The 15,323-nt window shown below is 44.2% G+C and overlaps 1 protein-coding gene across 3 annotated transcripts in view; it reads left to right on the top strand.

Moving 5' to 3' along the window:
* Nucleotides 1-15,323, top strand: part of LOC311106526 (serine/threonine-protein phosphatase 2A 56 kDa regulatory subunit gamma isoform-like) — a 52,046-nt gene that overhangs the window by 18,524 nt on the left and 18,199 nt on the right. For 2 of the 3 annotated variants that reach the window (XM_084148888.1, XM_084148887.1), the window contains exon 4: nucleotides 14,718-14,917. In XM_084148888.1, the coding sequence (XP_084005014.1) occupies nucleotides 14,718-14,917 (200 nt within the window). Of the gene's footprint in view, nucleotides 1-2,042; nucleotides 2,218-14,717; nucleotides 14,918-15,323 lie in introns of those variants that run through there. The other variant, XM_084148889.1, reaches the window with a different exon arrangement.

Raw genomic sequence — 15,323 nt, 5'->3', positions numbered from 1 at the left:
TCCGACAGTGACGAAGAGGAGTTCGTTGGTTTTGAGAGCGTCAACGAAGGAGAGAGGAGAGTGGCTGACGAAGCCACCCTGAGCCTGTTCGTTTCCGACACTGAAGATGAGGACTTTGGTGGTTTTAGTACGCAGGAAGAAGACGGAGATGAGGATTAATGACTTGACTTTTCTGGTTACAGCCGTGTACGGCAACTTAGCCTAAAAGATGAAGACGAGGATTAATGACTTTTCTGGTAGGCTGATTACCGTATTTTAAGCAGCCGTGTTGCTGCAACTTTAGGTTTACGCGCTTACTGTCGTGTTACAGGCACTTTATTTTGCACTTTAAAAAAACACATTTAATTTAGCCATTGATATTGCCTCGTCAAGCGCTGTAAGCTTTGTTTTTTGTTATGGTACTACTGTAGGCTATAATGTAGATAAATATTCAAAGATGTGCACACTTTTTCAAGGTTTTTCAAAAATAACCAAAGTTAAGTGGTTAAATGATTGTGACGCTATTAACTAATTTTGCTGGAATACGTTATGCAAATATGCAACTTGTTTGTTGAAATGTTAATAAATGGGAGCTTCCTCAAGCAGCCATCTCTTTCCCGACAATCCCCTCTGTGCACGAACCCTTACATATGGTAATTAAACATTAAAACACCTGCGGCTTATAGTCCAGTGCAGCTTATATATGTACACATCATTCAATTTAGCTGCTGCGGCTTATACTCCGGTGCGCCTTATAGTGCGGAAAATACGGTACATGGAAATTGCTAAAAAGCAACAAATTGGAAGTTTTGGAATGGCCTAGTCAAAGTCCAGACCTAATCCCAATTGAGATGTTGTGGCAAGACTTGAAACGAGCAGTTCATGCTTGAAAACCCACACGTCACTGAGTTAAAGCAGTTCTGCATGGAAGAGTGGGCCAAAATTCCTCCACAGCGACGTGAGACTGATCAACAACTACAGGAAGCATTTGGTTGGAGTAATTGCAGCTAAAGGTGGCACAACCAGTTATTGAGTGTAAGGGGGCAATTACTTTTTCACACAGGGGAATTGAGTTTTGCATAACTTTGTTTATGAAATAAATACGTAATTGTTGTTATTTGTTCACTTATGTTCCCTGTATCTAATATTAGGTTTTGGTTGAAGATCTGATAACATTCAGTATTACAAATATGCAAAAGTAGAGAAAATTAGAAAGGGGGAAAATACTTTTTCATAGCACTGTATGTAACTGTTGTTTTTAATCACACTGCTTTGCTTTATCTTGGCCAGGTCACAGTTGTAAATGAGAACTTGTTCTCAACTGGCTTACCTTGTTAAATAAAGGTGAAAAAAAAATAATATATGTAGCCTTTTAAGATGGGTTCCCGAGTGGCGCAGCGGTCTAAGGCACTGCATGTCAGTGCTTGAGGCGTCACTACAGACCCCCCGGTTCGATTCCAGGCTGTATCACAACCGGCCGTGATTGGGGGTCCCATAAGGCGGCGCACAATTGGCCCAGCGTCGTCCGGGTTTGGCCGGTGTAGGCCGTCATTGTAAATAATTTGTTCTTAACTGACTTGCCTTGTTAAATAAAGATAAAATATAAATAAGATAAGGCAGGTGATAATATGTAGTATTTTAAGCCTACACTGCTTGTTTGCTTGCTTTTTTGTTTATAGCGGATTACTTTGTCAGAGTCTGGATTTAGTTATTCTCATTGCTCTTTTTGATGGGAATGTAATTTATTGTAATAGGTGCGGGGGTAGACTGTTTGTGTGTGAGACAGAGAGCGACAGAGAAAGAAAAGAGATGAGGGGAAAGGTTAGCAGAGCTTCAGTCATCTTTCCCCCTGAGGTTATTAGTCAGACCTCCTGCATCTGCTCCAATCACAGCAAAGGTCCCGCCCCTTCCCCAGCCCACCAGCAAATGCTCTCGACCTGCCTCATGCTTATGCATTCTGACAGCCTGCCCCATGTGACCCAGGTTGGCCAATCAGACTCCTTCTTAGAGGGATGACATCACTAACTAGCCTGTTCCCTCCAACTGCAGCAGAGTTTCATTTTCTACTCGAGTGTTTGGTGTTAAAATGGAGGCTGGCTCCTCGCCTTAGCCTGCGCTACCCTCTCCTCTACCCCAGCCCCTAGATGTTGGCATGCACTAGAGCTGCCAGCGTGATGGTTCTGGATGCACCGAGCTCAAATGGGCCTTTTCAGCCCGTGGCCCTCATGCATTTCAGAGGTGAGCAATGCTAGCTGGCTGTTTTTTTCTGTCTCCCCTATCTGGGTATCTCTGTGTGTGTGTGTTAGTTAGTTAGGGGGAGGTGGGCAAAAATGTTGCCATTTACCATCTGTAGCTGTTTAATGTGCTTTGGAGATAGAAACTGTTTGAGACCAAAGCCTGCTCTAGGAGGTGGCAGGGAAGGGTGTCTGTTATCCTCTGTCTGGGCACCTAGGGAGTTTTTGGAGCAAGAAAATGTTGTTTTTGTCGTAGGAAAACAAGGAAGGTTTTTGCTAGGGCATTGCATAGCTCCGTGTGAGAAAGGGAGGGGAAGGGGGCTAGTTTTACTGCCTTCTGCCTCTACCATCCCCCACCAAGACTGCTGATGTCAAAGGATGTGAGATCACAGCGGTTTGTGTGTGTTTGGTGTCACCCTAAAAAGGCAGAGCCCTTTCGCTATGATCTGTCCCTTGCTCTGTCCACAGTGGCTGTGTTTCCCCTATATTGGCTGTGTTTCCCCTATATTGGCTGTGTTTCCCCTATATTCATTTAGTTGCTGCCACTCCAAAAAATATGATTACATTTTTTTATAATCTTCGGCATGGTAAAATGTTTTCAGTGTAAACGTTGACTATAACCAGATATAAAAAGGATGTAGAACAGATAATGGAGCTATATATATATATATATATATTTTTTTTAATGGGATGATCTTGAGAACTAACAATCACCATTATGAAAAAACAAATTAAAATAAACAGTCATGTTTGTCACTCAGATAGCATAAGAACATGGCATAAGCCATGGCATAATGTGTAGAATTGCAGGAAAATGGCTTTAAAACTGTCAAATTTTCCCTCTGTCCCATGGCAAAATGTGTACCGTACAATTGCAGGAAACTAACTTTAAAACAGCAAAATGTCTGTTTCATACATCCTCCTCAGTGTTACACAGTAGCTTTAAGGACAAAATTAGTACAAAATAGCAGACACTATTAATTGAAAATACATTGTTTGGTGTTTTGTACTAATAGTGAAGAAACAAGGGTTTCCTGATTTTTATAGAAACCGTACTTTCCCCATCAGCACAATCTAGTTTTATTATGCACATCGATTTTGCCAAGACACCTGTGTCCTGCTGCTGCATATTGATGTCATTAGTCCCGTGTAGCTCAGTTGGTAGAGCATGGCGTTTGCAATGGCAGGGTTGTGGGTTCGATTCCCATGGTGGGCCAGTATGGGGGAAAAAAATTATGCACTAACTGTAAGTCGCTCTAGATAAGAGCGTCTGCTAAATGACTCAAATGTAAATGTAAAAGCCTAGCGCTGGCCAATCGGATTGCTCAGATTATCGTGTCTTCAGTAACCTACGTAGCAGGCGTAAAATGAACATTCCTCGACCGCACAGTGAAGTTAATACTATGAGATTTCAAAACTTTTATAATCATGACTAGACTGTCAATGAATATGATAAAGAACTGCTGTTTTTGAGTGAGTTCATGTTTACGTCAACACTTATTATTCAACACTTTTACAGTGCCTTCGGAAAGTATTCAGACACCTTGACTTTTTCCACATTTTGTTACGTTAGGCTTATTCTAAAATTGATTAAATAAATGGATTAAATAGTTGTTTCCCCTCATCAATCTACACACGAAACCCCATAATGACAAAGCAAAAACTGTTTAAAAAAAAAAAGTTTTTGCTAATTTATAAAAAATAAAAAAATGGAAATATTACATTTACATAAGTATTCAGACCCTTTACTCAGTACTTTGTTGAAGCACCTGTGGCAGCGATTACAGCCTCGAGTCTCCTTGGGTATGACGCTAAAAGCTTGGCACACCTGTATTTGGGGAGTTTCTCCAGTTCTTCTCTGCAGATCCTCTCAAGCTCTGTCAGGTTGGATGGGGAGCGTTGCTGCACAGATATTTTCAGGTCTCTCCATAGACGTTTGATCGGTTAAGTCCTGGCTCTGGCTGGGCCACTCAAGGACATTCAGAGACTTGTCCCGAAGCCACTCCTGCGTTGTCTTGGCTGTGTGCTTAGGGTCATTGTCCTGTTGGAAGGTGAACCTTCGCCCCAGTCTGAGGTCCTGAGCGCTCTGGAGCAGGTTTTTATCAAGGATCTCTCTGTACTTTGCTCTGTTCATCTTTGCCTCGATCCTGACTAGTCTCCCAGTCCCTGCCGCTGAACAACATCCCCACAGCATGATGCTGCCGCCACCATGCTTCACCGTAGGGATGGTGGCAGGTTTCCTCCAGACGTGATGCTTGGCATTCAGGCCAAAGAGTTCAATCTTGGTTTCATCAGACCAGATAATCTTGTTTCTCATGGTCTGAGAGTCTTTAGGTGCCTTTTGGCAAACTCCAAGCGGGCTGTCATGTGCCTTTTACTGAGGAGAGGCCTCTGTCTGGTCACTCTACCATAAAGGCCTGATTGGTGGAGTGCTGCAGAGATGGTTGTCCTTCTGGAAGGTTCTCCCATCTCCACAGAGGAACTCCAGATCTCCGTCAGAGTGACCATCGGGTTCTTCGTCACCTCTCTGACCAAGACCCTTCTCCCCCGATTGCTCAGTTTGGCCGGGCGGCCAGCTCTAGGAAGAGTCTTGGTGTTTCCAAACTTCTTCCATTTAAGAATGATGGAGGCCACTGTGTTATTGGGACCTTCAATGCTGCAGACATTTTTTGGTACCCTTCCTCAGATCTGTGCCTCGACACAATCCTGTCTCGGAGCTCTACAGACAATTCCTTCGACCTCATGGCTTGGTTTTTGCTCTGACACGCACTGTCAACTGTGGGACCTTTTATATAGCAGGTGTGTGCCTTTCCAAATCATGTCCAATCAGTTGAATTTACCACAGGTGGACTCCAGTCAAATTGTAGAAACATCTCAAGGATGATCAATGGAAACAGGATGCACTGGAGCTCAATTTCGAGTCTCATAGCAAAGGGTCTGAATACTTATGTAAATAAAATGTTTCTGTTTAAGTTTTAATACATTTGCACATTTCTTAAACCCTGTTTTCGCTTTGTCGTAACGGGGTATTGTGTGTAGATTGCTTAGGATTTTTATTTAATCCATTTTAGAATAAGGCTGTAACGTAACAAAATGGGGAAACAGTCAAGGTGTCTGAATACTTTCTGAAGGCACTGTATAAGCCATAAAATGCTTGTTCTCCCTACTTCCACTTGTGCTACAACCAGCACTGCAGCTGCAATGAATCAGCTGGAAGACAATGTCCTCTTTTCGGTCAGTGCCTTTGAACGGGGTATGGTAGTAGGTGCCAGGCGTACCAGTTTTTGTCAAGAACTGCAACGCTGCTGGGTTTTTCACGCTCAACAGTTTCCTGTGTGTATCAAAGAACATCCAGCCAACTTGACATAACTATGGGAAGCATTGGAGTCAACATGGACCAGCATCCCTGTGGAACGCTTTCAACACCTTGTAGAGTCTATGCACCGACGAATTGAGGCTGTTTTGAGGGCAAAAGGCGGGTGCACCTCAATATTAGGAAGGTTTTCTTAATGTTTGGTATACTCAGTGTATGTTTCTGGCGATGCACTTTTAAATGGGTGGTCATTGGCTCAATGAATGGAAGTCTATGGCAACAGCTAGCATGTCATTGCGCTAACGCTAGTAGCACCCCTCCCCCCTTACCCTTGCCACCACTGCTGAAAAAAATCCTAGGGTAAACACTGGTGTTACTAGGCCTAGTTATGAGAAATGCCTTAATGCTATTATTTTGCATATAAACGGTGCAAACATTCAAAGCAGTTGGTTTAGGCAAAGCAGTCCACACTTTCAGCTTGTCCTAAAGCATTGAGAGTAGGCCCTTCTTGACACACAATTACTGTGGCAGCCCTAACCGTTGTGCCTTGGCTGAATCCGGGTCTGTTCATCAACCCTTTAGATGTGCTTGTGTTCACTGGGAGTTATGATGACGCTGATACTAGATCTGTGCGCTCTTTTACACCCATAGAGAATGTTCAGATGCTTTCTCTTAACCTGTAAATGTCTGTGGAGGCATAAAGGTCATGAGCTCATGCACACACACACTGTGTCAGATGTGTGTGTGTGTCAGCTGTGTGTGCCTCGCGTCACTTAATACTTCAGGCATGATGAGAAACCCTAGGGCTGTTGTGTAAGGGCAGCAGGCATGGGGTAGGATAGGGTAGGCATGGGAGGAGTGGATATTGGGACACGCAGGTTGTTGCTCTAACATGCGTCTCAGCACGCCTGAGACAGGCATGTTCCACAGCAGGAGCAGTGTTGGGATAATGAATGGAAGACGGGGACATGTTAGCACTGGGCTGCTAAGTCATGTTGTTTTTACTTTTTTTTTTTTTAACACATAGGTTTAGGCCTATATAGAATTTTCTAGTTTGGAGAATCAGCATGGTTGGTGCAATAGGCCTATTTCATTAGCAAATTATTCAATTGAATGAAACACTCAAGATTTGCTGTGCTATATGATCGACAGCCCTCGTCTGTTTCCTCAAACTTTTCTGTAGGATTCTTTCTGGAGTTGAGTCCCAAATGGTCAAAAGTAGCGCACTACATAGGGAATAGGGTACCATTTGGGAAGCGGACCTTAGGTCATGCTGTGGCAACTGGGAAAGGCTCAGAGAGAGCCAGGCAGTTTTTTTCAGTCATAAGGTTGTGTGTTTGGTGGGATAATACTGGTGGGTGTTCAGTCCTCCTCAGTATCTGGCTCATTGGTTTAAGGTTTAATTTATTTGCATCAAAGAAAATAAGTGATAAACAACAATACAGAAAAAACTAAACAATGTGTGGTTGGAAGCCTAAGGGCTTATATAAAACCACACCACAAAAAACAATATACAATAAAGTACAAAAATACAAAAGGTTTATTAAAACATAACTCCTGAGTGGCCCAGAGATCCTGGTTCGAATCCAGGCTCTGTCGTAGCCGGCCGCGACCGGGAGACCCATGGGGCGGCGCACAATTGGCCCAGCGTCGTCCAGGGTAGGGGAGGGAATGGCCGGCAGGGATGTAGCTCAGTTGATAGAGTATGGCGTTTGCAACGCCAGGGTTGTGGGTTCGATTCCCACAGGGGGTATGACAAATAAAATAATACACTGCTCAAAAAAATAAAGGGAACACTTAAACAACACAATGTAACTCCAAGTCAATCACACTTCAGTGAAATCAAATTGTCCACTTAGGAAGCAACACTGATTGACAATACATTTCACATGCTGTTGTGCAAATGGAATAGACAACAGGTGGAAATTATAGGCAATTAGCAAGACACCACCAATAAAGGACTGGTTTTGCAGGTGGTGACCACAGACCACTTCTCAGTTCCTATGCTTCCTGGCTGATGTTTTGGTCACTTTTGAATACTGGCGGTGCTTTCACTCTAGTGGTAGCATGATACGGAGTCTACAACCCACACAAGTGGCTCAGGTAGTGCAGCTCATCCAGGATGGCACATCAATACGAGCTGTGGCAAGAAGGTTTGCTGTGTCTGTCAGCGTAGTGTCCAGAGCATGGAGGCGCTACCAGGAGACAGGCCAGTACATCAGGAGACGTGGAGGAGGCCGTAGGAGGGCAACAACCCAGCAGCAGGACTGCTACCTCCGCCTTTGTGCAAGGAGGAGCAGGAGGAGCACTGCCAGAGCCCTGCAAAATGACCTCCAGCAGGCCACAAATGTGCATGTGTCTGCTCAAATGGTCAGAAACAGACTCCATGAGGGTGGTATGAGGGCCCGACATCCACAGATGGGGGTTGTGCTTACAGCCCAACACCGTGCAGGACGTTTGGCATTTGCCAGAGAACACCAAGATTGGCAAATTCGCCACTGGCGCCCTGTGCTCTTCACAGATGAAAGCAGGTTCACACTGAGCACATGTGACAGACGTGACAGAGTCTGGAGACGCCGTGGAGAACGTTCTGCTGCCTGCAACATCCTCCAGCATGACCGGTTTGGCGGTGGGTCAGTCATGGTGTGGGGTGGCATTTCTTTGGGGGGCCGCACAGCCCTCCATGTGCTCGCCAGAGGTAGCCTGACTGCCATTAGATACTGAGATGAGATCTTCAGACCCCTTGTGAGACCATATGCTGGTGCGGTTGGCCCTGTGTTCCTCCTAATGCAAGACAATGCTAGACCTCATGTGGCTGGAGTGTGTCAGCAGTTCCTGCAAGAGGAAGGCATTGATGCTATGGACTGGCCCGCCCGTTCCCCAGACCTGAATCCAATTGAGCACATCTGGGACATAATGTCTCGCTCCATCCACCAACGGATGCTTTAGTCCAGGTCTGGGAGGAGATCCCTCAGGAGACCATCCGCCACCTCATCAGGAGCATGCCCAGGCGTTGTAGGGAGGTCATACAGGCACGTGGAGGCCACACACACTACTGAGCCTCATTTTGACTTGTTTTAAGGACATTACATCAAAGTTGGATCAGCCTGTAGTGTGGTTTTCCACTTTAATCCTGAGGGTGACTCCAAATCCAGACCTCCATGGGTTGATAAATTTGATTTCCATTGATAATTTTTGTGTGATTTTGTTGTCAGCACATTCAACTATGTAAAGAAAAAAGTATTTAATAAGATTATTTCATTCATTCAGATCTAGGATGTTTTATTTGAGTGTTCCCTTTATTTTTTTGAGCAGTGTATATGCACTCACTAACTGTAAGTCGCTCTGGGTAAGAGCGTCTGCTAAATGACTAAAATGTAATTAACAAAACCCACCAATCATAAATGTACTAGTGATCCGATCAGCAATCATGTATTAGGGCTTATATCAGCATGTCCGTATTAGATGCCTTCCTTAGAATTGATATCCATTCACTGCTGTCTGTGTGTGTGTGTGAGTGCGGGAAGCATAAGGAACAGAACAGTGTTCCACTGGGCCAACTGTGTAGTCTGAGTCATGACACCAATGTACCTGACCAGGTAAGATGTTGAACTCAAGACCGCAATATCTCTCTGAGCTAAAGCCAAGGTGTTAGTTCTGGGAACCAAAATGAATCTTTAAATCTCAGCTAGCCAGGCATGGTTAGGGTACCCATCATGCGAGCATAGTCTTTCCGCCAATTTTGAGAAACTATTTTATATCTGAGTTGTGCCTGTTGTTCACATGTGAATCTGTCTTCTCATTGGCCAGAATGTTCCTGCCTGCCTTTGTTCTTTACGGACATTTAACCCCATTGTTAGAGCGGAGACTCCAGTAACTTGTCAGTATATACCACCATCTTTGTCAGACACTTTGTGTATATGGCCCCTGGTCCAAAGTCCTGTCTCTCTCCTGCTTCAGTGGTGACCTAGTGTGCAGATATTGGTAGTAGGTCAGTTCAACACTAAGCACCAAGATCTACACCGGCAAACTTGCACTCATTTCATTGAGAGAAAAAAAGCTTTTATTCTAATAGTTTGTGTGCTTAACACAGGTTAAAAGCAACATTCTGAGTGGTTTACCAGAATGCACTGTGTCTGAAGCCATGGGAGACCCATGTTAGACCGCATTTGTCTCCTCTTCAGATTGGAATTGTCATGTAGGCCTAGTGTATGAAGCTGGTTGCTTCTAAATATTGATTTCTGTCAGGCTATGTTGTGGTCAATCATTGCATACACAGTGCACACGGCAATGATTGTGCAATAGCTAGCTAGCTACACTATTTTTTTTATTTTATTTCACCTTTATTTAACCAGGTAAACCAGTTGAGAACAAGTTCTCATTTACAACTGCGACCTGGCCAAGATAAAGCAAAGCAGTGCGATTAAAAACAACAACACAGAGTTACATATGGGGTAAAACAAAACAAAGTCAAAAATACAACAGAAATACATATAATATACAGTGTGCAAATTTAGCAACTTATGGAGGTAAGGCAATAAAATAGGCTATAGTGCAAAATAATTACAATTAGTATTAACACTGGAATGATAGATGTGCAAGAGATGATGTGCAAATAGAGATACTGGGGTACAAATGAGCAAAATAAATAACAATATAGGGATGAGGTAGTTGGGCGGGCTAATTTCAGATGGGCTGTGTACAGGTGCAGTGATCGGTAAGGTGCTCTGACAACTGATGCTTAAAGTTAGTGAGGGAGATAAGTGTCTCCAGCTTCAGAGATTTTTGCAATTTGTTCCAGTCATTGGCAGCAGAGAACTGGAAGGAATTGCGGCCAAAGGAGGTGTTGGCTTTGGGGATGACCAGTGAGATATACCCGCTGGAGCGCAGACTACGGGTGGGTGTTGCTATGGTGACCAATGAGCTAAGATAAGGCGGGGATTTGCCTAGCAGTGATTTATAGATGGCCTGGAGCCAGTGGGTTTGGCGACGAATATGTAGTGAGGACCAGCCAACAAGAGCGTACAGGTCACAGTGGTGGGTATTATATGGGGCTTTGGAGACAAAACGGATGGCACTATGATAGACTACATCCAATTTGCTGAGTAGAGTGTTGGAGGCTATTTTGTAAATGACATCGCCGAAGTCAAGGATCGGTAGGATAGTCAGTTTTACGAGGGCATGTTTGGCAGCATGAGTGAAGGAGGCTTTGTTGCGAAATAGGAAACCGATTCTAGATTTAACTTTGGATTGGAGATTCTTAATGTGAGTCTGGAAGGAGAGTTTACAGTCTAACCAGACACCTAGATATTTGTAGTTGTCCACATACTCTAGGTCAGACCCGTCGAGAGTAGTGATTCTAGTCGGGTGGGCGGGTGCAAGCAGCGTTCGGTTGAAGAGCATGCATTTAGTTTTACTAGTGTTTAAGAGCAGTTGGAGGTTACTGAAGGAGTGTTGTATGGAATTGAAGCTCGTTTGGAGGTTTGTTAACACAGTGTCCAATGAAGGGCCAGATGTATACAAAATGGTGTCGTCTGCGTAGAGGTGGATCTGAGAGTCACCAGCAGCAAGAGCGACGTCATTGATATACACAGAGAAAAGAGTCGGCCCAAGAATTGAACCCTATGACACCCCCATAGAGACTTGACACATTGAACTCTATCTGAGAAGTAGTTGGTGAACCAGGCGAGGCAGTCATTTGAGAAACCAAGGCTATTTAGTCTGCCAATAAGAATGCGGTGAAGACGCAGTTGAAAATGGTAAAAACGCAGTTGAAAACGCAGTTGAAGACGGTAGTTTACATACACTTAGGTTGGAGTCATTAAAACTCGTTTTTCAACCACTCCACAAATTTCTTGTTAACAAACTATAGTTTTGGCAAGTCGGTTAGGACATCTACTTTGTGCATGACACAAGTAATTTTTCCAACAATTGTTTACAGGCAGATTATTTCACTTATAATTAACTTTATCACAATTCCAGTGGGTCAGAAGTTTACATACACTAAGTTGACTGTGCCTTCAAACAGCTTGGAAAAATCCAGAAAATGATGTCATGGCTTTAGAAGCTTCTAATAGGCTAATTTATATCATTTGAGTCAATTGGAGGTGTACCTGTGGATGTATTTCAAGGCCTACCTTCACACTCAGTGCCTCATTGCAAGACATCATGGGAAAAGCAAAAGAAATCAGCCAAGACCTCAGAAAATAAGCCTGGTTCATCCTTGGGAGCAATTTCCAAACACCTGAAGGTACCACGTTCATCTGTACAAACAATAGTATGCAAGTATAAACACCATGGGACCACGCAGCCGTCATACCGCTCAGGAAGGAGACGCGTTCTGTGTCCTAGAGATGAACGTACTTTGGTGCGAAAAGTGCAAATCAATCCCAGAACAACAGCAAAGGACCACGTGAAGATGCTGGAGGAAACAGGTACAAAAGTATCTATATCCACAGGAAAACAAGTCCTATATCGACATAACCTGAAAGGCCGCTCAGGAAGGAAGAAGCCACTGCTCCAAAACCGCCATAAAAAAGCTGCACATGGGGACAAAGATCGTACTTTTTGGAGAAATGTCCTCTGGTCTGATTAAACAAAAATAGAACTGTTTGTCCATAATGACCATCGTTATATTTGGCGGAAAAAGGGGGTTGCTTGCAAGCCGAAGAACACCATCCCAACCTTGAAGCACGGGGGTGGCAGCATCATGCTGTGGGGGTGCTTTGCTGCAGGAGGGACTGGTGCACTTCACAAAATAGATGGCATCATGAGGAAGGAAAATGATATGGATATATTGAAGCAACATCTCATGACATCAGTCAGGAAGTTAAAGCTTGGTCGCAAATGGGTCTTCCAAATGGACAATGACCCCAAGCATACTTCCAAAGTTGTGGGAAAATGGCTTAAGGACAACAAAGTCAAGGTATTGGAGTGGCCATCACAAAGCCCTGACCTCAATCCTATAGAACATTTGTGGGCAGAACTGAAAAAGAATGTACGAGCAAGGAGGCCTACAAACCTGACTGTTACACCAGCTCTGTCAGGAGGAATGGGCCAAAATTCACCCAACTTACTGTGGGAAGCTTATGGGAGGCTACCCGACACGTTTGACCCAAGTTAAACAATTTAAAGGCAATGCTACCGAATACTAATTGAGTGTATGTAAACTTCTGACCCACTGGGAATGTGATGAAAGAAAGAAAAGCTGAAATAATTCATTCTCTCTACTATTATTCTGACATTTCACATTCATAAAATAAAGTGGAAATCCTAACTGACCTAAAACAGGACATTTTTACTAGGATTAAATGTCAGGAATTGTGAAACTGAGTTTAAATGTATTTGGCTAAGGTGTATGTAAACTTCCGACTTCAACTGTATATACAAAAGTACATATATATATATATGTGTGTGTATATATTATACATGTATATATATACACAGAAGTACCGGTATGTGGACACCCCTTCAAATGAGTGGATTTGTATGAAATCGAGCACACAGCCATGCAATCTCCATAGACAAACATTGGCAGTAGAATGGCCTTACTGAATAGCTGTGACTTTCAACGTGGTACAGTCATAGGAGGCCACATTTCCAACAAGTCAGTTTGTCAAATTTCTGCCCTGCTAGTGAGTAAGTGCTGTTATTGTGAAGTGGAAACATTTAGCAGCAGCAACAACTCAGCCGCGAAGTCCTATGCCACACGAGCTCACAGAACGGGACCGTCTGTCCTCGGTTGCAACACTCAATACTGAGTTTCAAACTGCCTCTGGAAGTAATGTCATCACCAGAACTATTTGGGGAGCTTCATGAAATGGGTTTCCATGGCCAAGCACACAAGCCTAGGATCACCATGCGCAATGTCAAGCGTCGGCTGTCGTGGTGTAAAGCTCGCCGCCTTTTGGATACGCGCGTTCTCTGGAGTGATGAATCACGCTTCACCATCTGGCAGTCCGACGGAAGAATCTGGGTTTGGCGGATGCCAGGAGAACACTGCCTGCCCCAATACATAGCACCAACTGTCAAGTTTGGTGGAGGAATAATGGTTTTGGGCTTTTGTTCATGGTTCGGGCTAGGCCACTTTGTTCCAGTTAAGGGAGATCTTAACGCTACAGCATACAATGACATTCTAGACGATTCTGCGCTTCCAACTTTGTGGCAACAATTTGGGGAAGGCCCTTTACGGTTTCAGCATGACAATGCCCCCGTGCACAAAGCGAGGTTCATACAGAAATGGTTTGACTGGCCTGCACATAGCCCTAACCTCAACCCCAACGAACACCTTCGGGATGAATTGGAACGCTGACTGCGAGCCAGGCCTAATCGCGCAACATCAGTGCCCGACCTCACTAATGCTGTTGTGGCTGAATGAAAGCAAGTCCCCGCAGCAATGTTATAACATCTAGTGGAAATCCTTCCCAGAAGTGTGGAGGCTGTTATAGCAGCAAAGGAGGGACCAACTCCATATTAATGCCCATGATTGTGTAATGACATTTGATCATGCAGTGTATCTACGTAAGTGGGTATTCATCCAGAGAAAGTAGGCTGATAACGAGCGGTGGCGCAGTGGTCTAAGGCACTGCATCTCAGTGCTAGCTGTGCCACTAGAGATCCTAGTTCGAGTCCATGCTCTGTCGCAGCCGGCCGCGACCGGGAGACCCATGGGCGGCGCACAATTGGTCCAGCGTCGTCCAAGGTAGGGCAGGGTTTGGCCGGCAGGGATGTAGCTCAGTTGGTAGAGCATGGCGTTTGCAATGCCAGGGTTGTGGGTTCTATTCCCACGGGGGGCCAGTATGAAAAATAAAACAATTATGTATGCACTCACTAACTGTAAGTCGCTCTGGATAAGAGCGTCTGCTAAATGACTTAAATGTAAATGTTATTTGGAAGTTATTGGTTCTTTGGTGGCTGCCGTGCTCCTAAAGCCTGATTTGAAAGGGTTTACATTTGTATTCCTTCAGCAGGCTCTGTAATCAGGAGCGTCAGTGTCTGAGACTAGTTTTTTTGTATTAGACTTTCAATCACTCACTCATTCTCTAGTTAAGTGGCTGTGTTTTTGGTTATTTTGTGTGCTGCAAATTAGTTTTTGTTCTGTGTATTTTGTCAAGCAGTGAAAAATGAATTTCCTCATGTGAGGAGAGGATAATGTATGAATCTGACTCTCTCCTCTCTCTCCTCCCTCCCAGATGTCCCTCCGGCGGAGCAGGAGAAGCTGTTTGTCCAGAAGCTGCGTCAGTGCTGCGTCCTGTTTGACTTTTTGTCCGACCCTCTGAGCGACCTGAAATGGAAGGAGGTGAAGCGGGCGGCGCTCAGCGAGATGGTGGAGTACATCACCCACAACAGGAACGTCATCACAGAGCCCATCTACCCAGAGGTGGTGCACGTGGTCAGTAGACACAGTGAAGAATGCCTTGGTCGTATTCATTAGTGCACACTGTACCAAAATGTTTTTAAACAGAAAAGGGAAAGAAAAGTGTTTGTAGTAGTCCCTAGTAGACGTTGATGTATTGTCCTTAGGGGTGTGAACGTTTAAAAAGTTTAAACGTTTAAACTAAGTTTGGATCCTTAACGTTTCAAAAAAATCCCTAACTTAATTACAATCACAGTTAAGTTATAACAACACATATTATTTTCAGTTTTATAGACTGCTATAAAGCCTGGGGAAGTTGTGTAATTCAAATAAAGCCAGAGTGGAAGAGGCTAACCTTAGCCTACTTGGTGAATTTGCAAGGCATACAAGACAAGACATATGACCACGCTTCTGCCTTCTCCTGCCTCTGTCTCGCGCGCTG

Source organism: Coregonus lavaretus (assembly GCF_964263955.1).
Source record: "Coregonus lavaretus genome assembly, chromosome: 31".
NCBI classification, from domain to species: domain Eukaryota; kingdom Metazoa; phylum Chordata; class Actinopteri; order Salmoniformes; family Salmonidae; genus Coregonus; species Coregonus lavaretus.
This window is presented reverse-complemented; position numbering and strand designations above follow the sequence as displayed.